This window comes from Alexandromys fortis, unplaced genomic scaffold (genome assembly GCF_014885135.2).
Source record: "Alexandromys fortis isolate MF-2015 unplaced genomic scaffold, M_Fortis_MF-2015_v1.1 scaffold_72, whole genome shotgun sequence".
Lineage (NCBI taxonomy): Eukaryota > Metazoa > Chordata > Mammalia > Rodentia > Cricetidae > Alexandromys > Alexandromys fortis.
The window spans coordinates 3,428,567-3,455,375 of NW_026067969.1; the positions used below are offsets into that span (position 1 = coordinate 3,428,567).

General features: G+C 51.8%; 1 protein-coding gene across 1 annotated transcript in view; it reads left to right on the plus strand.

Annotated features, from left to right (window-relative positions):
• The first annotated feature begins 557 nt into the window (after positions 1-557).
• Positions 558-26,809, plus strand: part of Col5a1 (collagen type V alpha 1 chain) — a 152,651-nt gene continuing 126,399 nt past the window's right edge. The window contains 1 exon segment of the mRNA XM_050154925.1: positions 558-1,031. Within this exon segment, the coding sequence (XP_050010882.1) occupies positions 923-1,031 (109 nt within the window). The 5' untranslated portion in view covers positions 558-922.

A 26,809-nucleotide genomic window follows, 5' to 3' on the forward strand; every position in this document is an offset into this window, starting at 1 on the left:
TGGAAGGCGGGTCCCTAACGCTAGGTTGCTCTGTCAGTCACAGTCTAGGGAGCCCCTTCTGGCTGAGTTGCTAGTTGAGTCTCCGCCCAGAAGAGGAGCTCTCGGAATTCCTCCTTAAAGAGAAAGTTCGGCGTGGTAGGGCAATCTCTCTCTTTTGAACTCAAGCGAACAAACTTTGGCCAGGGAGTGGGGCGGGGGGGCTCAGTGCTGGTTCTTGGAGTCTGTCCACGTCGGGGCACCTGGGGCGGGAAGAATAGAGGACCAGGGTGGGCCATCGGGCTCGGAGGCCGCCGCCCAGAGCGGGGAGAAAGAACGGGGGGCGCCGCCCCCGTCCCACGTCCGCTCCCGCCCCGGGCCAGCCCCTTCCTCGCCGCGACTCGCCCGCTGTCCCCACCCCCTCGCCCGCGGCGCCCAGTGGGAGGCGGGGGCCGGCTTTGCAGAGCGGGGCGCCGGGCTCTGATTTGCTGCGGGCGTTGGGGATCGACAGCCTCCGCCGTGTCTGCCAGCAGTGAGGGAGGGAGGGAAAGGGGGAAAAAGTGCTGGGCGCCGAAGGCGAGGTCCGCACTCCTCGTCCCCGCGGCTGGCGCAGGACCTCACTCCAGCTGAGCGCCCACGGGGATCGGGTCGCGGGGTGGCAGCGGCGAGGAGGCCAAGGGACTAGGAGGAGGACAGGGCGCGCGCGAGCAGCCAGCGAGGGGGTCCCGGCCGTCCCGGGTCAAAGTCGATCCCCGCGCCGTGGGCGAGCGCGCCCGCCGCTCCTTCCAGGACAGACACCGCCGCAGGGGAGATAGGGCGGGCGCCGAGCTTCCTATGACTCCCTAAAGTTGTCGCACTCCTCTCTGTGTCCGCCACCCGGGCCGTGTCTCTGGTCCCGTACATCGCGTGTGCCTCCCCGCTCCCCCGGCCCGCTCACCCCGCTGGTATGGACGTACACACCCGCTGGAAAGCTGCGCGCCCGGGCGCCCCGCTCCTGTCCCCGCCGCTGCTCCTGCTCCTGCTGCTGCTGTGGGCGCCGCCTCCGAGCCGCGCAGGTAAGGGCACTCAGGACTTGGGGGGACCAGGCCTCCGGGACTGTAGAACGCGCCGCTGTCATCCTAGGCGCTTTCGCCGCCGGCCTCCTCCGAGCCTGCAGAACTTTCCCCCTTGGCCTGTGGAATGCACCGGGCAAGACAACGAATACCATTCGTTGGGGGCCCGGGAGAGGGAACCCGGCCAACTCCATCCCCGCGGGCGTACCGCCCCCCTCCTCAAACGAGCCAGTTGGGTGGGGCTGTCGCGCGAGCCAAGGAAGAGTTAGCCTCGTGTTAGATCCGAGCAGAGGTGGTCACACTTTTGTCCCCAAACCTCACATTCCCTGTTCCACATCATAGGCGACCCGCTGCATCCATCCCACGCAATCCTTCAGTAAAAACTTCCCCTTTGAAAGCTGGGAAGGGCCGCCCCCTAGAGTCAAAGCCATTTAATTCCTTGGGGACTCTTGGGGGTGAAAGGGATCCCAGAAGTTTGAATCCCCAGCTTTGGACTTCCCTCGGCACACACCCTCCCGCTGTCTGGGCTGACTCTCTACTTTCCCAGGGGACGGGGTTCCCTGTAGTCCCTGCCAAGCGTTCAGGAGGCACTGTGGAGCCCTGTTAGGTAGTAGGCCAACTCTGGTCCTAATCAGACCGCAAACCTCCTAACCCCTTTAGAGGTAGTTATCTTGGGCTCTCTGCCCAAAGATGGATTGAACGGAGAGCCGGGCCAGGAGAGGGCCTTGGAGTCTGCACTGGGAACTGCTCAGATGATCTGCAGATGTGAGACTCCTCCTGCCAGGATGGGCCCTTCGAAGGAACCCTGATCCCTTGGGAAGAATCAAGGAGGCACTGACTGTCCCTGTCTGGGTTCCAACACTTCCAAGCACACATCTGGGCAGCGATGCTGTTCTCAGCATCACTTTTGTTAGTTAGCTGTGGGATAAATCTTCCCAGACCCCTAACCACCATGGCCCAGGGTAGGAAGGCATCCGGGCATGAGCTGATAGGGGAGGAGAAGGTGGTTAGGAGTTTAGGCTGCAGAACAGCGGGTGGCTGCAGTGGACTGGCCAGCTCATGTCCAGGACAAGGCTCTTCTTAGCTGGCACTTCCAGGACTAGTGGGAGAATAATTTTCCATGCTCCATGGCCAATTATAATAATTCTTCTCCTGCTTCCTGGCATCATTAGTGCCCAGTGGGTTTGTGATATAAACGAAAGTGGCCTGGAAGGGGCTCCAGGACCTTGGGGGATGGAGGGAGAGCGTGGCTGATGCCCACTTTACTGTGACTTAGACCAACTAACCTGGATTTTTGCAGGATTCAGTTATAAGTAGGGGATGATGGAGTCCCTCAGAAAAGTGAAGGAGAGACAGGATGGGGTCAGTCTCCCACCTCCCCCCACTCCCACAATGCTCCTCTGGCACTCACCCCTGCCTGGCTCCTCTTTTGGGGTTTCCCTAGAACCTCAGGAGGAAATCCTTCAGTGGAATCCTTACCCCAGAAGCTGGGGTTACTATGGGCATAGGTAGGACATTCCTGGCATCAACCAGCCCTGCTCTGCCCTGTGGCCACCCACTTCTCTGCTTCTCTCCATCCTTGTGCTAGGTCACCCCCACCTCTACTTCCCTTTGCTGTTGAGGGTGTGGCCACTCGGAAGGGGCTGCCTGGGTCCTAGCTGTGGTGTTAGACTTTTTGCTTTGGACAAAAAAAAAAAAAAAGGCTTATTGAGGTATGCAAAGAAACTGGTTTCTGGGTGGGCTCTAGGTGGCTTTCTCCTGCTCCTGTGGTGGGACCCACTTTGAAGTCATTCTCAGTGCTTGGCCGGAGGGACAGCGGCCCACTTTCGAGGCAGGCGAGTCGGGAGAAAGTCCAGGCAGACCCTGCTCTGCTCTTCTCTCCCTCTCGGGATCTGCCAGATGTTTTCTGAGTTTTCTGTGAGCACAGTTCTTCAGCCTCCTTCTTGGCCAAGTGTGTGAAGGAGTGGGAAATCAGATTGCAGTGGGAGCTGCTAAAAGTCTTAGCTGGGGGGGGCGGTAATGGGAAATGAAACGTGACCCCAATATTTGGAAATTGAGGTCATCTCCTCCATGTGCTATTGGTGGGCTCAAGTCACATGACTTCTTTTTGCAATAATTTGCAGGGCAAGGCAGCCAAGTTTTGTGAGACTTGACAGATACTGAATGGTTAAATTTCCTGTGACTCAATGAGTTGGCTACAGGGACATCCTTGGGTCCTCCCTCCCTCCTCTGTCCTCCTTCCAGCCCTCCTTCACTTTCCCCGCTACGTCCAGTTGATGGAGGAACTCAGCTCCCTGTAGAAGCCCTCTGTGTCGGTCAGACTGTATTACTCTGGCTGCAGGGTTGGAGCTATGGGGCCCCCTCCAGCTGTTCTTGCCCAGATGTGGGGCTAGCTCACAGCCTTTTCCCTGATGATGTTGTCCTGGAGGCTGGCCCTGCGGCGCTGGCCAGAGACTGCCTCTCCACCCCACCCTGTAGATATTTCTGGATGCTCCTCATAGCCACACCCTTAGCGGAGGCCAGCTGATGCCCAATGCCTGCCCCTGCCTCTGGCTGGAGGCCTCTTGCTCCATTCTGTATCTCCTTGCTTCATCAGCCTGTTCCCTCCCGCAGGGTATTGTTGAGCAGATTGTAAGGCTCTGACCTGGTCCCCTCACGGAACATCAGGGATGGCAAGGTGCCTAGTGTGCCAAGCGTTATCTCTCCAACCCCAGGACACTGTTTGCTGTAATGTGGGCTTGTCCAACCTGCCCATCGATGGCTCTGGGCACAGTTAATGCCGGTGGTTAGTTCGTTGGTAGCTGTCTGGATAGAAGCTCAACAGTGAATGAGCAGAGAGCCTCCCACTGCCTGGTCAGAGTCCTGAGTGAAGGGCTACCCTCCTGCCTGACATACTGGTCTTTGATTTCACACCCATTTCTTAGCTTTACCCTGGGAGAGCCAGTACTCTAGGCTATGGTCCCAGCTTGGGGGCGCAGTCCAGGCAGGACCCAAGGGGACAGATGGGGTGTTCTGTTTGGCCAGTGCAAAGTTTATTCTCTTTCCTTCTGCTTCTTCTACCTGCACTTTCCTTCTTTCCTCCCCTAAACTCTTCCCTTCCTCCTCCTTCCCCTGCCCCTGCCCCTCCCTTTCCACTTCCCTTTAGAGAACTCAGTGGGTGTTGGTCTCCACATCTCCTTTCGGACCACCCAGCTATTTCACCGTCAGCAGAACCTTCAAGTACCACAGGCTTTTAGCTTGCATTGGCCTGGAGGTGCTGGGGGCAGTGGTGAAGGGGTTTCTGAGTCCCTCCTGGCACCAGACATCTTTCTTCTTGTTCTTAGGCCGCCTTGGACATGCTGGATCCTGTGGAACCAACTTGGAGGATGTCTCCATGTGGGTCCCTGGTGTCCTGACCCTGACCCCCTTTGCTTTTTATTACCCTTCCCCACTGGGTCCTCTCCCTCTGGCTTTAATCTTCCTCTTGTCCCTCCTTCCTAGCTGGATATTCCAAACTTATCCTAGGACCTTCACTCTGGGTCGTCTGCCGTGGCTGGAAAGCCCCTCATTAGTGGGTTGGCAGGCCCCCAGTTCCTGCCTGCCTCGGTGACCCTACACCAGGAGAACAGAAATGCCACTGAAAGAGAAGTAGGGGTCTCCAGAGCTTCGCTAGCTGTCTCTGGTATCCCCATCCCGCTCAGGAAGGGAGGCAGGGCCTGGCACTGTGCTAGCAGGATATGATACAGACCAGATAGGCTTTTGACTTGGCCTGTGGGAACTCTGGCGATGATTTGTGGGGGACATTCCTTGGTGGTGAGGTTGCTGTGGCTCCAGGGGCTGTGCACAGCTGAGGAGGAGCCGACACGTACTGTCTCTGCCTCTGAGGTGGAGGGGTTAGCTAGGCCAGGATGAGTTGCTGTGCCTCAGTTTTCATTCCTGGAAATTGGAACGAAGAGCGTGTGTCACTTTGAGGGGGCCCGAGACTGACTGGGTGGCTCCGCAAATGCCTTTTAGGCAGTGACCTAGGCTCGGGGATTCAGGACTGTCTCGCAAGCTCTGCTCTCTAGTAACCTGCGAAAGGGAAGGGTTTCCTAAATCCTCTTGGGACATCAAGAAACTTGGGGAGGAGTACATATGTGAAAGGAGGTGCCATGCAGCTCCTGTCTTCTGGCCTGGCTCTCATCTGCATGTGGCCCACTGCCCAGACCCCTCATGGTGGTATCGTAGTCACCTGAGGAGTGTGTGTGTGTGTGTGTGTGTGTGTGTGTGTGTGTGTGTGTGTGAAGGCACAGGACAGGTCAGTTCCAGGGTTGTTTTCATGGATGCTATGTGCACATCAAGACTGTGTGTGTGTAATGTGCTTGCCCAGTGTGGTGCGCATGTCCCTGTATGTGCTTTATGCCCGCATGTGTGAACAACTGTGCGTGTAACTGCACATATGTGTGCGAGTATGAAAGCACACTTATGTGCATATGTGTTTCCACAGCTGTTCTGAGACGTTTCTGTGCTCTGTGCACAATGGGAGGTGAAGAGATGCTCATGGCCCTGGAGCCCTAGAGCTCCTGGTGACCACAGGTCCTGCCACAGGGTGGGCTGGTCCACATGTCCCCCCAGTTTAAGGAAGAAAGCAATGTTGTGTGACACCTGGGCTCCCCATCTAGTTGTATTCTCCTACATAATCAGATTATCTGCTGTCAGCACTTTGCCAGATGCTTGTAGCAATTCGGGCCCAGCTTGGATGTGCTGGGATTCAATGGGTGGAGCCTGCCTGGGCCCTAACCAGGCCATCTTGCAATCACTGTGGGACGTGGCCTGCCTGCAGACCAGGTGGTAGGTGGAAGAACAGGAGACTTGGGCGAGGCAATCTGCGTGCCCTTCCCAACTCTGATTCTTCCCAGCTGGCCTGGGCCTCAGTTTCCCCACTTGTGAGCAGATGAATGATTGTAACAACAGGAGATTCTTGTGAGAGCAATACACAGCCTGGTGAAGCACAGACAAGCTACATGATTTCTCTTGTGATCTTTTGGGTTCTTGATGAGGCTAGAAGCTGTTAGCATGTGCTGTTGGAGCTAGCTGAGCCTGGTCTCCCTAGAGGGCCACACTGGGTCTTCAGGATGGGGGAAGCATGGGAAGCCGTGCTCATTTGTGACTGTCACCATTCCCGAGGCCCCAAGCTCAGTCACTGGAGGTCTGTTTGTGTGCAATGTAAACCAGGTACCTCCATGCCCCTCCCACTGTGGCTACTTCTCTATGAGGAGGATCTGGGGGTCAGGAAGTAGGAATGGACCCGCCCAATCGTGGCTCCTGGCCACCTCTTCCGGCTCTGGGAGGAAGGGATGAAACGGAAGGACAGGAGATGAGAAACAGACTTGGGTGCAAACAGCAGGCCCCAGGGTCTCTTTCTGTCCCCCATGTCACGTAGTCTCAGCCGTCAACCCCTCAGCTCCTTATGAACACAGTCATTTTTTTCTGGAATATTCCCAGCTTCAGTAATGACCCCACATCATTGGTAAATGTTACTATTATTTGGTGACTCAGACCTAAGACACGAACCACAGACTGACCCACTTTCCTCAAAGTGTAATAACTTGGAGATCCAGGGGCAGACTCTGAGATGCTTCTGGTCATGACACGGGCATACCTTTGCTTCCTAATTATAGAGTTCTTTCTTAACATTTTTTTTTTTGGTATTTCATTTATGTGTGTGTGTGTTCAGAGGACAGCTTGCAGGGGTCGGTTCTCTTCCATCATCAGGGTTCCAGGAATTGAGTTTAGGCTGCCAGGCTTGGCAGCAAGTATCTGTAATCTGTAGAGCAATCTCTGGGGCTCTAATGCTGGGTTCTTATGGGCAAATTCAGTTTTCCATCCTTTTCTTTCTTACCAATGTCTCGACAATGGGGAGTTTCATATCATCCTCTAAAAAGGACAAATAAATGGAACAAAATGACAACAATATGTATGTGTGGCTGGGGACAGCTTGGGCAAACTGGCTTCCCATTGAGACTGACGAGCATCTTAGCCTGAGTGTGATGTGGCGAGAGGACCGGTGGGCCACCCTCCTGCATTGTGCAGAGGGGAAGCCTAGGGCTATGGTGAGGAAATTGGCTTCGGTGGCATTTCGTTTTTTTTTTTTTTTTTTTTTTTTTTTACAGGGTTACTCTGTGGCTTTGGAGCCTGTCCTGGAACTAGCTCTGTAGACCAGGCTGGCCTCGAACTCACAGAGATTTGCCTGTCTCTGCCTCCCGAGTGCTGGGATTAAAGGCGTGCGCCACCATTGCCAGGCTTCGGTGGCATTTCGATCTCACAGCCTTTGTAGGTGCCAGGGCATTGGTGAGCAACTGGTAAACCATCTCTGGCTGCCAGGAGCTTCTCAAGTGGGATGTGTCAAGGGGACAGATACCTGCTTAGGTGACTTTGTCAAGTGAAGCACAGTTAACATGGGAAGCAGAAAAAATACTCAACAGTCATTGGAAACCGCGTCAGTTATTGGAGGTGCCTGTCCAGATGAGCTAGTTCCTGCCAAGCCCACAGAGGCTTTGGAGAACCAAAAGAAGGCGCTTGTCAGGCCCCATGGAGCACTGGCCAATCAGAGACCAGCTTGTGTTTCCAGGCCTGCCTCAGAAGCACTGTGCTAAGCCCCCTGGGGTCCACCCCTTGTGTAGTTGAAGGTAGGAGTCCCTTGATGGATGCAGAGGACGCGTTCCCCTGCTGCTCTTTTCTCATTCCTGTTCGTCTTCACGTTTAATCCTGCTCTCCAGCATGACCTGCACAGTGCTTGTGATCCTCGGACATCTTTGGGTGGGACTGAGCCTTCCATTGTGTTCGAGGAGGCTCTGCCAGGCCAGGTCCCAAGAAGCAGTGACAGTTGCTCTTTGTGGTTCTCACCATGGTCATTTATAGTGATGCATGGCCTTCAGCCCACTCAAAGCCAGCCAGATGGACTTGGCCTGGCTTCCCTGTTTCCCTCAGCCAGAGGTGGGTGACTCAGGAAGACAGACGTGTCCCTACCCAGGTACTCAGTGGTGATTCTCCTCCCTTTATGATACAGGATCAGGTACCGCTTAGACTTTTGGGGGGTATAGGCCCAGCTGACATGCTGAGCCTAGCCAATGTTCCTCCACTATCAGAGCTCACAGAGGGCAGTGGCAGACGATGTGGGTACAGGAAAGCCAGTCTCTGCCCCAGTATGGGACAGCCTGCAATTGCCATGGTGGGCACAGGGAGAGCCCCTTGGATTTAGTCAGGCTCTGGGATGCTGAGAACATGGGGAGGACCTTTGGGGGAGGTGCTGTCTCTTGACAGGGCTTGACTTTCAGCAGGGAAGGCCCGGCTGGGGCAATTGTGTGAGGAGAAGCAGTGTGAAAGTGGGAATGCCCTGCGAGCCCCTTTTTATATAGCCTCCCCTGCTGAAGGACCAGGACACTGCCTCCTTTCTGTCCGTGGGGTACAGCCAGTCCTACCCAGAGGTTCCACAAACTCCCGTCTACTTCCCAGAAGATCTTAGGGATCAGGGCTGGACTGGAGTGTATGGGGTGTGAGGTTCTGGAACATGTCATTACTGAAAAGAGTCTGTTAGCTCTGAGGGTAATGGGGGTAACTTCAGACTTAGTGTAACAAGGCCCCATATTCTACAACACCCCCAGGTCTGCCCACTGCTGCTCTACCCACACCCCAGAATTCTTAAGCAGATTGCTGACACCACCTGCTTTCCTTTGTGAGTCTTTGTGGACACGTCCCTAAAAGCCAGCTTCCTAGGTAGAACTCCTCCTCCTCCTATCCAGGCTCTGCCTGTTGTCTTCCAGGGGTTCTCTCCCTCTAGGTGGGTCTACTCTGGTGAAGCTACACTAGTGTGGCTTTGAGACTGCACTTTCTTCTTGGTGACCCATCTCTGTGGGAAGGATGAGAAGAGTCACCAAGATGGAGCTTAGAGAGGGTCAGTGCCCTGGAGGCTCCAGGCCAAAGGGGCAGAGGACAGCTGTTTCCCACGCTTCGGACATCCAGCTCACAATCGGGGGTTGGGAAGGAAGGTCCCTGCATCTTGCATTTCCCTGTGTACTGGGACTTAGCACAACAGAAGCATCTAGCATGCCTTGGTTTCCCATCTGCAGAGCGGACATAAAATGCCGCCTCATCTCTGAGGCAAACTGAACGGGGATGGCAGTGTCTGCTATAGCTGACCTCATTGTATGACCCGTAGGATGTCAGTATGTACCTGATTAGGGGCACACATGGAACCTACAGCTTCACACATGGAGCTGTGTTGCTTGGAGATTCTTAAGGAGCTGCAGGGAAGCCTGGGACTGCCCTGTTTTCCAGCCACCCATGGCTAGGCCGATGGTGCAGGCTCCAGTCCCTTCTACCAGCTTAGCTACCCCCTCAGTAGGTGATTCTGAAGCAGGAGGGCTGAGACGCCTTCACAGAGTATGTCCTGGCTATGTGACTCTGTGGTCTCAGGCTGATGCTGGCTGGAGAGCCTGGGGCTGAGGACCTGCATGCAGTGACTGTCTGCTTTATGACACAAGATGGGGGCTCTGTGTATGGTGCCCGTATCAAGAAAACTACACCCCAGATATTTTTGTACTGCCACTCTGGCTGCAGCAGGGGCTTTCCCGCCCTTTAGCAATGCCCTGGAACAGAGGGCTGGTCCCCTGAGAGCTGCATGCTAGCCTTTTGCAGAGGGCCTGTGACCCTGCTCAGACATGCCCTTGTTCTCTGGGCTTGAGGAAAATAAAATAGGACAGTGGGCAGACCCAATTCCTTCAAAAAAGGACCTTGAGGGGCTCAGCAGGGGGCCCAGAATGAAACCAGCAGGTGGAACACACATAACCCAGGCACACACATAACTCTCAGCCTCAGTGGCCCCAAGACCCTGCCTCGTGCAAGTGGGTCCACAGGGCCAGTTTTAAGAAGCTCTCTGGAACTCCCTCCCCAAATTCTGGTGTTAGTCACTAGTCGAGGGCAGTTTGGGTCAACTCTGGACACAGCAGGCAGTACCTGGGGAGGGCCTTCCCCTGCTGCCAGCTCGGTTGGATGTCAGACACTGGAAGAGAAAGTTCTGCAGATCCTTAAAGAACAGGACAGTGAAGGGCCCTGTGTATCAGGAGAGCATGTGTGTGCGCCTGGCTGCGGGCTCTTGTGCTTGCTACTCCATCTCTCTGATCTCAGTGGCTCGGAAGCAGAGCTGGCTGTAGGAGGTACTGGGATTCCTGCGGGCATCAGGGCTAAGACAGTGAGTTGCCTCCAGTCCATGTGGGTAGCAGATGGCCTGTCACATAACTGTTATGTAGCTTGTCTTTATTACTGATTGGGATCCAGGAGCACCCTTTCATTTTTTTGAAGTGTGGAGCTGGTGTGTGTGGGTACAGTACCACACCACCTCAGGTCCTCCTGAGAGACAGGGATCCTACTGGTCACCCTGGGACTGTCCCACCTTTTCCTGCATCAAACACCTGGGAGTTAGTTCAGAAGGCGTTTTTCGCCCAGGAGCAGGAGGGCCGGCTGGCCACTTTGAAAGGAACGGATAGATGCCATGCAGAAGGGCTTGCGTAATGTAGGGGCTGGACTCCAGCTTCAGGCCACTTGCAGATAATTAGATTCAGATGAGTTGAGCATTTCTGAAGTCACAGGTGGTGATGAGAGGGGCGCCAGACACTTGGTGATGCCTGACAGAGAGTCCTTCTGCCATAATCCTGGTACTGAGAAAAGGAACCTGGCCATCCTGAATCCAACCAGCTGGGGGTGCTGTGCAGCCTCCGAAGGCTGGGAGGTCAGTGCCTGCTTTCTCATCCTTGCTGTCTAAGCAGGCAACAAATATCAGTGTTTCCAAACATCTCTGCTCGGGATGGTGTGCAGGCAGGAGAGCCCACCCCACCCCTGGCAGGCTGGTGCTGTAAACTACCGCCAAGCCACGGTGTTAATATAATCAAACTCGGGCTTGAGGCTGGCTGGCTGGTCCCTGTTCTTCAGTGGTGACTGAAAATGGGCCTCTAGTCTTTTCTGCCTTTTTAGGCCCGCCCCATTTCTTCACTGTTGCTGGCTCAGTGTGTGGGGAGGGGCAGCCCCGGGTCTCCTAGCATTGGAGCCGCCTGTCCTCAGATGCCCCGTGACTCCCCGGGTCCAGCCTGTGGACATGCTCCTCCTCTGCTTGGGGCCAGGGCTGGGCCCATTGCAAACAGCTGCTTGGCCCTCGAGGAGGAGTTGCAGGCTCCCAGAGGGACTGCTGTACAAGGGCCTGGAGAGTGTGGCAGGAGGAACACGTGGGATGCCTTAGGAGAAAGCCAAGGCCCTTCTCCCTACTTGCCTTTGTACCCTAGAAAGGCTGGAGAACAGGGAGCAGACGGCTAATCTGCCCATTGTGGTCCTTCAGGTACCATGCCATCAGGTCAACTTAAGGAGGGTCAGAGGGTGAGGGGCACGGGGTTCCAAGCAGGCTCTGGTGTCTTATTCCCCCCAAAACTTCCCCTGGGTCTGGTAACTTGCATGTGGGTTAAGGTGGAAGGAACCTTCCATATGTGAGGAGGCAAGTTTGTCCAGTGGTCACTGCGGGTGGAGGGTAAGACCCACGGTTGCTGCCTCCTCTACTTCCCCTTCTTACACTCTCCTCCTTTTTCTTCTTTTCCTCCTCTTCCCGTCCTACTTCTCCTCCTCTACTTTACCCCCTCCCCTTCCTTTTTCATTGTCCCCTTCCCCTATCCTCCTACCCCCACCTTTCTCCTAACCCCTGCTTAGTCTATCCAATGGTGCCTTCTAAACCAGGCTTCTTATGTGTTCTACTTGAGACCCCCCTTTTCTATTCATGTGACCCTGGATATACAGATATATAAAATAGGCACCGAAATCAAATGTTTACTGGTAAGTGTGAGGAAGGTTATTTTAAAAACAACTCTCTGCTATAGACATTTTACTGTCTATTAAAGATGGAAGCAAGTTTGCTAATGAGATGGACATGCTTATTCATCTTTATATAAAGATTAAAACTGGGCTGAATATTGTCATCACCTGATGAATAGTGCATTCGGTGTTTTTCAGAACCGCTCGATATCCGGATGTTATGAGTGTCAATGCTGAGAACACTATTTCGTACAAATGCACAGTACAAATTGGCAGAGGTGTGTTTGGGGCCAGTTGAGACATTGTTGGAAATTTTGCCCTCATCCCAAGCCAGAATTCACTTAAGGATTTTGGTTTTCATGAACAAAAAATGGTTTTGTTCTCACGTTCAAATGGCAGCTTCTGAAAAGTCAAACGTTGTAGCATAATACAATCCAAAGATATGCTAATTTGATACTTGCACCTGAGGGATGATGGTAGGGGAATCTGAAAAGAGCCAGGCCCACAGAAGCCCTGCCAACTGGTGAGGGACAGAGCTTGACCCCTTAGGACGACATCTGTGCTCTGGGAATAACTCTGCCCAGCCTGAGGGGCAGCACTCAGGCTGAGTGTCAGGACCAGTAGAGAAGAAGGCTGTGGCAGGTGACATTTCAGTCTCTCTACCTAAGTCACTTTCCTCCTTTTCTTTGAAGTCTTCATCACTTGTAGTAGGGACTGAGAGGGGAGGGTGTGGGATGGTAGCAGGACGAGGGAGGGGTCCTGTGTCCTCCATGCCCCCCCCATGCCTCTGGCTGTGTGTGCTGTGAGGGCTGGGGCTCAGGTCCCTGTCCCTGGGCACTGCTTCCTAAAGCCTCAGCCCTGGGTTCCCGGCTGACTTGGTCTGGTCTGCCTTTGGAGAGTCTGCAGATTTGTCTCAGCAGCATCCAGCTGTGAGCAGCCTGCGTGTTTAGGAGTCTGAGTCACGCTTTCCATTTTAGTGGAAGCAGGTCTGATAGTGTGTGTGTGTGAGGGATTATGGCCAGGTAGGGTCTGTCTGTTCTATCTCAGCTGACAGCTGGTGAGAGGGCTTCGAGAAGCCAAATGCCGAGGGCGAGGGTGGGTGGGGTTGCTGTGTGGGAGTTGAGTCATCCATCAGTCAGAGGGGCCAAGAGTTAAGCTGGTATGGCTTAGCCGTAAGCTCGATGGGGCCAGAGAAGTCAAGCAGGGTGTGACCCACATCTTTAAATCATGAACTTTTCAGAACAGAAAATCAAAAACTCAGAAAGCTATGTGACCTGGCTGTCTTGGTGTGTGTGTGCCCCGTGGGGCTCTGATCCTACAATTGGTGCTTGCTGCCTAGGCTGCCCACCTGGCCCCACGGTGTGACCTGGACACTACAAGAGGAAGTAAGGGAGTTCCACCTTACACTTGTGATCTCATTTTGAGCTTCAGGTCACCCCGTGGACCAGAATTCCCAACAGACAGAGCAAAACATGGCTCTGGCTCTGTGGAGTGGCCCTGAGTCTTGACATTTAGGTGGGAAGAAAGGAAGGCATCACCTAGAGGCCAAGCGTGGCATTGCACCTCAGCGCGTTAAAATGGTTAAAAGGGGTGTGGTTTGGGTAGCAGCCAGTGTGACTTCAGTCAGGCGTGACAGGTCTGTGCTTCAGTGCCTTCACGTGCGGAGTGGAGTGGATGGTGTCTATGTCCATCACAGGTTTGTGGGACCTCAGGAGGCAGAGTTGAGGCCATACAGAACCAGACAGGTCTGGAGTTTGCTGGATCTTACAGCGGACCAGCATAGGCCGTGCCCAGTGGATCCTTTCTGGGCTGAGCTGATAGTAACCTGCAAACTCCAGAATATTTGCTGGATAAGAGTGTAGCCATGTTGGAGTAGCGCTTGGCTCATGCTACTCAGGTCATTCTAGGGCAGGAACAAGAGTCCTGAAAAGGCAGTCCGAGCACTGTAGTGTTGGACTTCTAGGATGAATGCCCTGAGATCTGCAGGGAGAGAATGCCCAGTGCTTGCCCAGGGACACCTAGGGACTGTGGGCTGGCCAAGGAACCTGCTCATCAGTATGTGGCGAGTCAGAATATTTGGCTTGAGATCCTATGGCACTGTCCCCTCGCGCCCACAGGTCTAGATCCTGAGTTGTGCACCAGCTTTCCAGGATACTTAAACCAACCTGGATCTTTCACTGATGCCCAGAAAAATAGCAGACTTGTGTCCAAGCTTGGTACTGGGCATCTAGGTCTCGCACAATGGGGCTGATGCCCCCGGTCTTAAAGCTAAGCGTATCTCATCTCCTCATGGGGGTGAGGTACTTTTTACCTTTTCTTTATAACCTCAGATCAGCCTCAAACTCACTGTGTAGCCAAAGTGGCCGTGAACTTCTGACTTTCCTGCTTCTTTTCCTGCTTCCGCATCCTGAGTGTTGTGATTATGGCCGTATGCGCCACATTCGGTTTACAGTGCTGGGGATCGAACTCAGGGCTTTGTGCCTTTTAGACACACATTCCACCAGCTGAGCCGCGTTTCCAGCTCTCGGCTTAAGTTCTGCTTACCCTTCCCCCCCTCAGCAGCCCCAGGTGGTAGCTACCCCGCCCCTGCAAGGACTTTTCAGATGGCGAGACCCACAAGGAGCCAGCCTGAGGTGGGGTTGGCACCCGTCTGGGACCTATGCCCTTCTCTGTAGCTCTCTCCTGGTCAGTGCTCCATTCCCCCAGCTGCCGCTTTCAGCCCCAGCTCATCTATTCCAGGATTCACCATCACACCCCATAAAAACTCCCAGCCTTGATTTGCAATGACTTAAATACTGCCTGCTTCTATCCACTTTCCCCAGCTACTTCTTTGTGTCTGAGCCCCACCCTTGAGGAACTCCTGTCATCTAGGGCTTTGCAGGTGGGAAGCGAGACTGTAAAGGACTCCTCACTCTGGACGCGGGCATGCTCCCAGCCTGCCTCCCTCCCTGGGCTCAGACTAAGCCCAGCAGAAGACACCCGGCCCTTGCCATGCTCTCTCTCCCTCAGTGCTCATGCCTGGCCCATATCTTGGCCAACAGATAAATTCCTCGGCAGAGAGGCAGTCTGATCTCTTTCCAGTCGCTTATAAAACTGTTTCCTGGTCTGGTTTCTCTAGCGATGTTGCAGCCAGGGCAGAGCCACACCCACCCAGCCCTGGCATTCCACTGCTCCTTCCATGCATCACCACCCCTGGGCTGTGCCAGACTAAGTGACCGGTGCCACACTCTCATGACGTGCCAGTTTCTTGCCTTCCAGCTACCACCTTCCTTCCTGTTTTGACATCCCTACCAGCCCAGGGAACTCCGTCTGTAGGTGACAGAGAAGCTGGCTTCCGTTTTTCTTTTCACTCATCCTGACTCTTAGCTGGGCATGTGGAGTTCTCTGCCCAGGGAATCTCAAAATTGAACCTCACTGATGGGGCCCTTCCTTAATGTACCCCAGGGGGTCACGGCTGGACTCCTCCTACATCTCTAAGGAATCCTCACTGGTGGGGCCCCTCCTACATCCCTAGGAGGCAGGTCGCAGGTGGACATGGAGGCCCATGCCAGAGTTGCTCATCTGGCAGGGGTTCTTGCTGGGATTCTCACCTCACCTCTGATCTTATTCCTAGCCTGTTCTCACACCTCTAAAAGGGATGGGTTCGCATAGCTGGGTGGAAACCGGCCAATGAGCTCCGAAACTGTTATTAATTGTGTCTCTGTTGGGCCACAAATACAAGCTAGAATCTGTACTGTGGCCCTCAAGCCCAGAGCTGTTAGCCATAGAAGAACCACGTCTGCCTCATTCCTGGGGCTACTTAATGTACACCTACCCTGCCTGCTCTGCTGAACCTGGAAATTCAACTCATCAACGCCTCTGTGGGCACCACCAATGTCCAAGACACCATATGGGACTTTGCCAAGGAGTGGTTAAGGAACCTCGTTCCTGAAGTGTAACACAGTGAGCTCCACATGGCTGTAATTGGCACAGAGCTGGCACAGCCCCAAGGAGAAGAGTGACATCCTGGCTGGGCCATGGAAACTTTGAAATCTGGGCTACATCCTGGAGCGGTGTGCCCACTCTGTGGCTTTACCCAGTGTGAGGCTTGCACTACCTCCACCCGCCCCCCAGTTCTCATGCCAGGCCAGGGGGAAGAACAGACCCCACTTGGGTCAGGTTCCCAGGGGTCACAGGTCAGTCTGGCTAGGACAGCACCAGCAGTCAGGTTTAGCTGGCTCTGCATCGCACTGAAGGTCCCATCCTCTGCATTTCCCTCTTCGGCCTTTAACCTATTGTGGCTAAGATGAATCTTATTGTAGTTAATCTCGGAAAACAGGAGAAGGACTAAGATGTGGCTGGAAATCACCTGTAATCCTCCAACCACAGCTCATGAATGCAGAGGATCAAGAGAGGAGGGGGCATTTGTCTCAGTGGCTACCTGGGCCCTGGACTAGATCCTGCAGCCACTCTCCCAAGGACCATGTGTCCCTTGGTTACCAGTCCTGAGAACCTTGAGGCCCATGGAAGCAGCAAGGACGCACTGTCCTTATGTCGCGCGCGTGCACTGTAGGTTTTGCGCCACCATCCTGACCTCTTTGAGGGCCTGCTTTGTCACAGCATCTCCTCTAGTGATGGAAACTTGGTGGTCCCTACGCCTCCTATTCCAAGTCACCCATTGCAGAGAAGCATGCCGCAGGGGTGGGGTGACAAGAAAGCTTTGGCCTCCCTGGGCTGCATTTTGGGAGGAGAACATGCTGGGGGGGGGGTAGCTGCTGAGTGGCGGACCTCCGTTCCATGCGAGTCAACCAGCTGCGGGTGGGAGATGTGTGACCCTTGTCCTTAGAAGCCAGGACATTGACAGGAATTTAGGGCCTAATAAAGTCTGCAATTTCACATGGACTTTGGAAGAAAGGATTAATCAAGGAACTGGGCTGGGATAATGAAGAAGCCATCTGGGGCAAAGATGCTGCTGTCTGCTGTCCTTTTGTGCTAGATTCGTTCCAGATGGATCAAAGATGTGAGCTTTAAAAATGAAACCACAGAACCGCTAGAAGAAAGCATGGGAGGTAGGTGTTTATGATTACGAGGCAGTGGGGGTGGGGTGGGAAGATGACATTGTTAGCATGGCATAAACCTCAGAAACTGTAAAAGAGAATAATTTGAGTTTTTCTGTCTGGCTGGAGGGTAAAAGCAACCACCAATCCCAAGAAAAGAATGTGAAGCCATATGGCAGGAAAGGGGTCAGGATGGTATAATATGCAAAGAGTTCCCACAAATTAAAGAAAAAAGGTCAAAGTTATGACTAGTTCTCAGGAAGGAAAAATGTTTGTAACTTTTAAAAAATATTGATTTATTTTTATATTCATTGGTATTTTGCCTGTGTAAGGGTGTCGGGTCCCCTGGAACTGGAGTTACAAAGAGTTGTAAGCTGGGGCTGGAGAGATGGCTCAGTGGTTAAGAGCATTGCCTGCTCTTCCAAAGGTCCTGAGTTCAATTTCCAGCAACCACATGGTGGCTCACAACCATCTGTAATGAGGTCTGGTGCCCTCTTCTGGCCTTCAGGCACAACGCAGAAAGAATATTGTATACATAATAAATAAATATTTAAAAAAAAAAAAGAGTTGTAAGCTGCCATGTGGGTTCTGGGAATTGAACCTGGGTCCTCTGGAAGAATAGTGGGTCTTCTTAACCACTGAGCCATCTCTCCAGCCCCCATTTGGAACTTTTATACATGTGAAAACTGTGTAACATCAACAGGGACAGCATGAAGGTGAAGCCTCAGGGCCACAGATACACCATGGACATTCAGCCGGGGAAGTAAACCCCTTCTTCTGCAGGCAGCCGGCGGTAGCTGTTGAGATCTTAAAATGCATGTGCCCTAGGGCTGGAGAGATGGCTCAGTGGTTAAGAGCATTGCCTGCTCTTCCAAGGTCCTGAGTTCAATTCCCAGCAACCACATGGTGGCTCACAACCATCTGTAATAAGGTCTTCTTCTGGCCTCTTCTGGCCTGCAGGCATATGCACAGATAGGCTATTGTATACATAACAAAATAAATATTTTTAAAAAATGCATGTGCCCTTTGACCCAGCAGCTCTGCCCCTTGGATGTGTTGTATTCACCACTCAAGTGTGTAAGGCATAATGGGAAGAGCAGAGGCTCAACACACCTGCAGGTTCACCAAGAGGAGTCATTTGTCCAGACAGACTCTCCTTGAGTAGCCCAGGATGGCCCGAGTCTGGGTGCCGGGATCGCAAGCACGCACCACCAAGCCTGGCTGCAGGGGAAGCATTTGAATACACTATGGTGCATCCACAGGACAGGACACAGTGCAGAGAGGAATGGAGTTTACTTTCTCGTTATGGCTTCAGACTCACAGAGCAGTGCCAGTCTTCGAGAAACTCGAGGGGAAGCCTGGCAAAGAAGAGGGCTCCTCCCACTGTGAACCCTTCCCTCCCAGAGGGAAAACACCCAGCTCCATGCTTACACGTGTGTCAATCATGGGGAAGGATGCTCAAATATCTGGACTCAGATTTTCTCCTAGAACGGATAGCTGGTCCCCAGGCCACACTTCTTACCTGCTTCTTTTGAGAGATGAACGCAGGGTCCCAAAGGTGTGCTGCTGGGAAGCAGGCAGATATATCCAGCTATAGAAAACAGAGACCGTGAAGTGTGAACCAGCTGCTCTGGGCTGCATGCCTTTCCCACTGTCAGGTGGCTGTCTTTGGGCTGACGTAACAGTGAAAGCTATGTGTGGCCTTACACATTCCTAAAGCAGGGGATGGGGAGATGGCTCAGTGGTTAAGAGCCTATACTGTTCTTGCAGAGGACCTAAGTTTGTTTCCCAGTACCAACGTTAGGAGCCTCACAACTACATATAACTCCAGTTCCAGGGGCATCCAGTGGCACCCACTCTGGACTCCGTGGGCACATGCTCACACACCCATACAATGCACATAATGAAAAGGAATTTTTAAAAGTTCATGAAGCTGCTGAGTGGTGGCACACACTTTTCATCCCAGCACTTGGGAGGCAGAGGCAGGCGGGTCTCTGTGAGTTCGAGGCCAGCCTGGTCTACAGAGTGAGTTCCTGGACAATCAGGGTTACACAGAGAAACTCTGTTTTGAAAAACAAAGACAAAACGAACAAACCAAAAAAGCACATGAAGCAAACCCAGGATAAATCTGGAAGCGGGTCGTCAATTGTGCATTTTCCTTTACCCGATGTCATGGAAGTGAAACCGGCATCTGAGATGCCAAGGCCCACCGGGGGCGGGGTCTCCATTTCATTCTCCAGGAGGAGACACTGAGGTTGCCACACTCTTCATTGGAGTCACTTGGAAAATTGGGGTGTCTGGCCTCAGTGCAGGCCCCCCGATCTGTTCTGCACAGACATAGGAGCCTCTTTCCTGCACAGTGCATTTTGGCTCCTGATAAATCTATTTAGGAATAAGAAGAGTTCTACCCCACGTCTTTCAGAACTCTCTGTAAGTCGGCCACCTCACCTCATCCACGGGCTGTACATTCCAAGACCCCCAGGGGATGCTTGAAAGCACAGCCATAGAGCGGTCTGGGTGTGCTGCGTTTGTTCCTGTGTGTGCATACCTGTGGCAAGCGAGCCTTTCATTCACACACTGGGCACCATTCCAGGCTAGCAACTAAGACAGCAGAGTTGTAACAGTATGCTTTAATAAAAGTTACTTACAATGTCTGGGTTATTTTTTTTCTGCACCTTCCTGTGTTGTATTCGGGGACTGAGACTTGTAGCCAAGCAAAGTGCTGCTCTGGCGTTGGATCTGGGCTGCTTCCAGCTTTGGGCTGCTGTTGTAAATAAAGCTTGGATGAACATCTTCCCAGAAGATCCTCTCTGCCTCTCCGGTTGTTTCCTTAGGGTGAATTCTGAGACACTGACTCACATGCCAGGCATAGGAATAAGAGAGCCCTGTAGTTGCTGAATTCCATTCCTACCGCAGTTCCCAGTTACCAGCCAGCTGCCACATCCTGGGTCGCGTGCTTCTCAGGTGTCAAGCCCGAGCAGACCTCACCTGGTTGAATGAGAGGGGCGGCTCAATCTACCATGAAGAAGGGAGTCCCTGTTTGCAGTTTCGGAGAGGCAGCAGGGGACTTTTGCTTAAAGTTCGGGACCCTTTCTTGTGCTTCTGACACATGTTGGGTCCCTTAAACCTTTAGGTGAATGTGTTTCCCAGTTTGGAGAATGCGGGCAGTGCTTCTAAGTCACAGGGTCAACACAAGTAGATGAACTTTTAGGAATAAGAACTGCACAGACGCCAGGCGTCGTGGTACACACCTTTAATCCCAGCAATCGGGAGGCAGAGGCAGGCACTTCTCTGTGAGTTCGAGGCCACCCTGATCTACAGAGCTAGTATCAAGAAACCAAACCAAACCAAAAAACAACAGAAAATAGCACAATGCACTCTGTGTTTCATAGATCTCCTCCCATGGGTCAGAAATCATGAATCTTCTAGAACCCAGTAGATACTAACAGATACTATTCTTCCCTTCCCTTTCTGGCCATCTGTATTTGCCAAGTCCTAGTTGGGACCCACTGAGAAAACATACCACACTCTGGACCTGTTAAGGTCTTCTTTCTGCCAGGTGTTCCACTGGTTGACTGTGCGTGGGACGCACATCACAATTTGAAGTATATGTCAGGTAGTGGAATGGGCTGGGTGCTGCTGAGCAGGCTGGGAGAAGGGCCAGCCTGAGCTGGAGAAAGATGGGTGTCACGAGTGGCCCCTCCACAGCCTGTCCTTAGGAAGTCATTGCCCAGAATGCTAATGGTTTTGTGCAGCCCCATGCATTCTCCTCATTCATACCCAGGAGGGCCAGCTGCAGCCCCTGCAGAGTACCATGGAGAGGCCCTTCCTAACTACTCCCGGGAAGACCTTGAGAGTAGTGTCATTTATTCCTGAGAGGGGACAGCGCTCAGCTGTGGCATGCGCTTAGTGGAGGAAGGAGTCTGAGTCCCGCTCCTCAGCCTTGGGTGTCATTTCCCTCCTTCACAGAACTGATCCTGAGCTTTGGGAATGGAAAAATGCTCCCTGGTCCCAGGGTGTGGTGTGAGATGTTTGGCCAAGGGTCACAGTGACCAAGGCATGGTTTTGCATCATGCAGTCGAATTAGATCATTTTGGAGCCACATGGATAATCAAATGAAGGGACGGAAAGGCTTGTCAGAAAGGTCTCCATCTACTTGCTGTTGTCTACAGTAGGTGAATAGCTGGCCACGACCTGTGTGCAGAACCAGCAAAATGTCTGCTGACAGGGTACAGTCGAGGATCCAACAGCAGCCCTACTCGGACCTGGAAAACTGTGATGTGCTCAGGATGTATGGCTGTTGGTGGCTGGCATCTGTAACCTGAAATGTCCCCCATTAATTTCCTCCCCCATGTTGCTGTCTTTGCAGTATATAATAGGTGTTAAACCCTCTTCAGGGGCCAGTTTCCTTCTTTTTCTAAAGCTGTCTCTTCTAACGAGAATTGAAAGGCAGTGCCAGCCTGCTCCCCTGCTGGGAGGAGCTAGTGGCCAACAGACACATTTGTCTTTGTACGTATTTCAACCAGAAAGGGCAAGGGTGAGGCGGACCTGAGGCTTGCCAAGGGGCCCTGGGTGGACTCGAGATGTGGGCCGGCCTCCTTCAAATGTCACTCTGCTCTGAGGTGCACACAGTCCCAAGAATTGAAAACACGGTTTTGTTTTAGAAAGGCCAGTTGAGGATTGCTCGTTATCATGACTAAGACCTTGGGCATAGGGGTGAGCACACAGTGGTGTGTGGGGTCACTTTGGAAAGGTGTGTGTGTGCGTGAGTGTGTGTGTGTGTCTGTCTGTCCGTACATGCACATGCAGGTTCCGATGTGTGGTGACCCTGTTGTTTGTGATGCAATGCCTGCCCCAGTCCGGAAGGGAGCACCTGCACGGGAGGCGTTGAGTTCCTGCTAGCAGACTGACCCCACCCCCAGGGTAAAGAATCCCAGTCCATGCCAGCTGTGCCACTTTTAATGAACACAAAGTGGCCTTCATTTAGTCTGAATGCATTTAGCCACCAGCGACATTGAACCGTAGTTGGTTGTTTGTGTACCTTCCTTCTTAATTGCAAAATGTTTCCTGGGGCTTTCTGTCACAAATATACCTTCTTGTTTTTCATTAGCTCCTGTAATGTTTATCTTTGCTGCTTGACGGCCACTAGAAACCCCACATTCTGAGATGGCCCTTATTCTGCATGAGGATCTGCTTCTGGGGTGGGGCATGCCAGGATGACTTGCTCCTTCTCTATGGCTCAGGGTCAGTGGTTTGATGGAACAGGGCTCAGTTTCCAAGCTGGCTTCCGAGAGTGCTCAGTGAGGCCTGGGTGGTGGTCAGGGGTCTGGGGGACTCCTCACCTAAGACCTTCTTTCCAGGATACCCTGGGTTTCTGCAGCCTGATGTCTGTGCCGCAGGAGTTCAAGAGGTAGGTAGGTCCCATGGCTTTTACAGCCAAGGCTGCAGAGTTAGCAGTGTGTCTCCCTGGTCACATGCATTTCTCACCTTCCATAGAGCCCTAGTCCGTTAGAGAGAGCACCACGTAGACTCTTGAATTAAAGAGCTATGGCTTATTTTAAATGCGCACACTTACATGTTTTTAAGCTATTTTTTTAAAAGCGAGTTGTGCATGTTTTATATCGATACACACAGCCCCACAGAAGTAGATGCTGGTGTGTGGCAGGCACACATTCTCCTTCACCCATCTGTCCAGTCTTGGATCTATCCCAGGGCCGTCGACTCCTGAGCTGTTTGTTCTTGATCCTGTAGGTGTGGGGTGGGTGTTTAGAACCCATCAACTTCTGCTACTTAGTCTAGCACAAGGCACTGCATGCTATCGGTGTCTCTGAACACAGTTGTGTTCACTTAGCAGTGGGTTCTGGCACCTTCTCATGTCAGGCTGTAGAGGTTGACCCCTGCCACCCACTTTTTGCAGTGAGCTAGACAGGGACAGCTTTTGGGATCCAACCAGTCCCCCCATGATGGGCATGGGCCTTGCTTTTGTCTCACAAGCAGTCATGCACACCATGGTACAGAACAAAGCTTTCTTACAATCTACCCAAAAGGGGAGATGCCAGGCTAGTGTGGCCTGGTATTAGCATCCTCACAGAGCTACTGCAGGGCACCCTTCCCCATCAAGGCTTCTCCCACTACCTCTGTTATTTGTTGGCTGGTTCATTTGTTCATTGTTTAGTTGGTTTATTGGCTAGTTGGTTTGTTTGTTTGTTGATTGAGAGCTTGGTTCATTTGTTCACTGATTAGCTGGTTGGTGAATTTATTTGACTGTTAGTTGGTGTGTTTGTTTGTTCATTGGTTGGTTAATTTTATTCTTTTATTTGTTAGTTGATTAATTTGCTCATTGGTTAGTTGGTTGTTGGGTTCATGTTTTTCACCTGTTAGTTGATGAGTGGCTCATCTATTCTTTGGTTAGTTGGTGGGTAGATTGGTTCTTTGGTATTTAGTGCATGGCTCATTTGTTTATTGGCTAGTTGGTAGGTGGGTCATTCATTCATTGGTTAGTTGGTAGATGGATAGTTTGGTCATTGGTTATTTGGTGGGTGGCTTATTTATTGGTTAGTAAGCGGGTGGCTCATTTGTTCATTGGTTAGTTGGTGGGTGGCTTATTGTTAAGTTTTGATGGAGGAGGGTCATCTGTCTATGTGTTACTCTCATTGGTTAATAAAGAAACTGCCTTGGCTTATTGATAGGGCAGGATTTAGATAGGTGGAGTAGACAGAAGAGAATGTTGGGAGAAAAAAGCATAGTTGATCAGATGCAATGGAGCCAGCCGCCAGGTCAGACATGCTGAATCTTTCCCAGTAAGCCACCAGCTCGTGGTGCTACACAGATTATTAGAAATGGGTTAATCAAGATGTGAGAATTAGCTAATAAGAGGCTGGAACTAATGGGACAGGCAGTGTTTAAATGAATACAGTTTGTGTGTTGTTATTTTGGGTGTTAAGCTAGCCGTGTGGGAGCCGGGCGGGACGAAAAGCAGGCCTGCCTGCAGCTCCTACTACAAACTTTCTTGTTTCATAGAGCATATCAGCACCAAGAAAGTTGTCTTTCATTGCCCGTGAGTCTTGAAAACTCTACCAGAACATCCAAGAAGACTTTGTGTCTCTGGTGGTGACAGGCCATCCATCTGGAAAAGCTAGGAACAGGGCAGCTTTGGCCTTGCCTGACTCTGGAATGAATCAGAGGAGGCATGATCCTTTAGTGTGCTATGACATGCAGGTGCTCAGGGGACATTGCTGAGGAAAAGCAGCTCAGAGCAGCCTAGCAGGTCTCAATGACCTTATGACCAGTGGGACCCCCAGAGGTCTTACATGCAAATGGCACGGTTATGTAATCACCTCTTATCACCTTAACCCAGCTTCCTGGGCATCTAGATGCTGGGCCTGGACCAGCCTACCCCCTGAGTCCTCCCAGGACTTGGTGGAACCCTATGAGACACACACACACACACACACACACACACACACACACACACACAAGCACAACCAAACCCACAGGGCTGAAACTGTCTGCTGGCACCATCCCCCACTTCCTTCAGAACAGTGAGGTAAAACTATCTTCGAGGAAACAAACAAAACCACCTGGTTCCTTTCCTCAGCTCACAGGTCAGTCCATTCGCAAGGAGCCTGGCATTTAGCCTGTCCCTCTGTGACACACCTTGTTTGGCAGTTGGCTGTAGGCACAATGTTCTCGACACATGTTCCATTCTGTTGGCGATCTTAATTCTTTGAGAAAGAACAGGGTAAGAGAAACATATCCATTCATAACCACAGATGAAAAGCAATGATGATGACCCAGAACTAGAGGACAAGATGCTGAGCAGATTTGGGAGAAGCTGGGCCATCCCACTCTTCAGAGTACCTTGTCTCTTGGCTGGTGGCATTTCCTTCCAGTGTCTGATGGAATGGAAAACAGCTCCCAGTCACTAGGACAGGCCTCATGCAGGACTTCTCTGTTGATGTCTGGTGTGAGGTGCTCCTGTGCCTGGCACAATACTCATGTGGTCTCAGATTCAGCGTGGTGGCATCTGCTAATTCCCATATGGTACTGCACCTTCCTCTCTATCCTCCAAGGCTTGGTTCAGGTCTCCCTGCAAGAGTCCCTTGCATATGTTGTATTTCCCCCATTCTCCTTGCCCTCCACAGAGTCATTATGTTGGCTTGGCTCTTTTTCGAGTAAGAGTATGTGTGTATTACATGTGATCTTTTTATCTGGGGATATCACACAGTACTGTAGGCGACTGCATTAGGGAGAATTACAGGTCAGTATGTGTCTGAGCCTTTCTGAAAGTGTCTTGGCCAGTGTCTGGCTTCCATGTACAAAGTCATGCAAAGGTGCCAGGTGTCTAGACTTCAGGCAAGTCTTCAAGAGAAGTGAGGGCAGTCACAGACTAAGGGAGAAGCTCTAGGCCACTGGCTTTCTACATAATAATTTATTCCAAACAAAGGCGCAGGCTCCTCCCTTTTTCTTAACCAGATTTTCCATAAAACTGCCTAGCAGGGAACAGTGGTCAGTAGCTTCCTGGAATTACTGGCTTTCTAGCTAGGAAGGAAGAAGTGCCTTTGAGTTGGGAGAGAAAAATCCAAGTGGTCAGAGATGCTTGCCCTGCCCAGTCATGGAGTCAGGCATGGCACTGAACAACTTATTGCTGGGGACAGAAGCTGGGCAATGATGGCTTATGTGGTCCATCTTGAGCTTCTTCACTTCCTGGGGAGGTAACTTAATTTTAGTCTTTCCATCCATGGTATATCCTTTTGTATCTATTCTTTCTTCTACTTATGCCATTAACCATTGTTAAGTGGATGCCGCTTGTTTGTTTTTGGCTGCTCATATTCGAAATAACCACTCAGAAACTTCATTATTTGCAATACTGTTTGGCCAGTAGCTTATGTGTATTGCTAGCTAGCTCTTATATATTTGGTTAACCTATTTCTATTAGTCTCTGTATCGCCACGTGGCTGTGGCTTACCGGGTGAAGTTCCATCCTGTGTCTGTCTCTGGTGAGATTATGTGGCTTCTCCCTCACTGACTCTGCCTTCTTTCTCCCAGCATTCAGTTTAGTTTTCCCCACCTAGTTCTATTCTGCCCTATCACAGGATAAGTCAGCTTCTTTATTCATTAGCCAATAAAAGCAACACATTACAGAAGGACTTCCCACACCATGATTTGTCCATCCATTCATCTACCCATCTAGCCAGCCAGCCATCATTTGTCCATCTATTTAACCATCATCAATCCATCATCCAGCTATCTATCCATATACATATTTAGCAATCAGTCCTCGTCCACCCATCAAACCATTCATCCTTTATTAAATCATCCATTGATTTACCAATCCATTTATTTTTTTCCATTCATCCAAAATCAATTTATCTAATCATTCAGTCTTCACCCTCCATCTATACATCCACCCACCTATTTCTCTATCCATTCATCGAACCATCTGTCCACCCATCCATTCCTCCTTCATCCATCCATCCATCCATCCATCCATCCATCCATCCATCCAACCATTCACCCTTCTTCCATCCATTTGTTCATCAAATTATACATCTAGCCATTCATCCACTGCTTATCCATCCAACTACCTGTCATCTAACCATTCATCCTTATATTTAATCTATCTATAACCTCATTCATCAATCCATCCATCCCTCCCCCATCCCTCCACCCTCACTTTTGAGACAGGGTCTCTCTACACAGGCCTGGCTGTCCTGGAACTCACTCTGTAGCCCAGGATGACCTCAAACTCACAGAGATCAGCCTGCCTCTGCCTCCCCAGTGCAGGGACTAAAGATGTGAATCACCACACTGGCTTATCTATCCGTCCTTTCTTCATCCCCTCATCTCCTCACACACTCGTTCTTCAACCACCCTTTCTTTTTTCTCTCCTCACTAGTCATTTGTCACTCTGTATTTGTTCTTCAATCTTGTGGG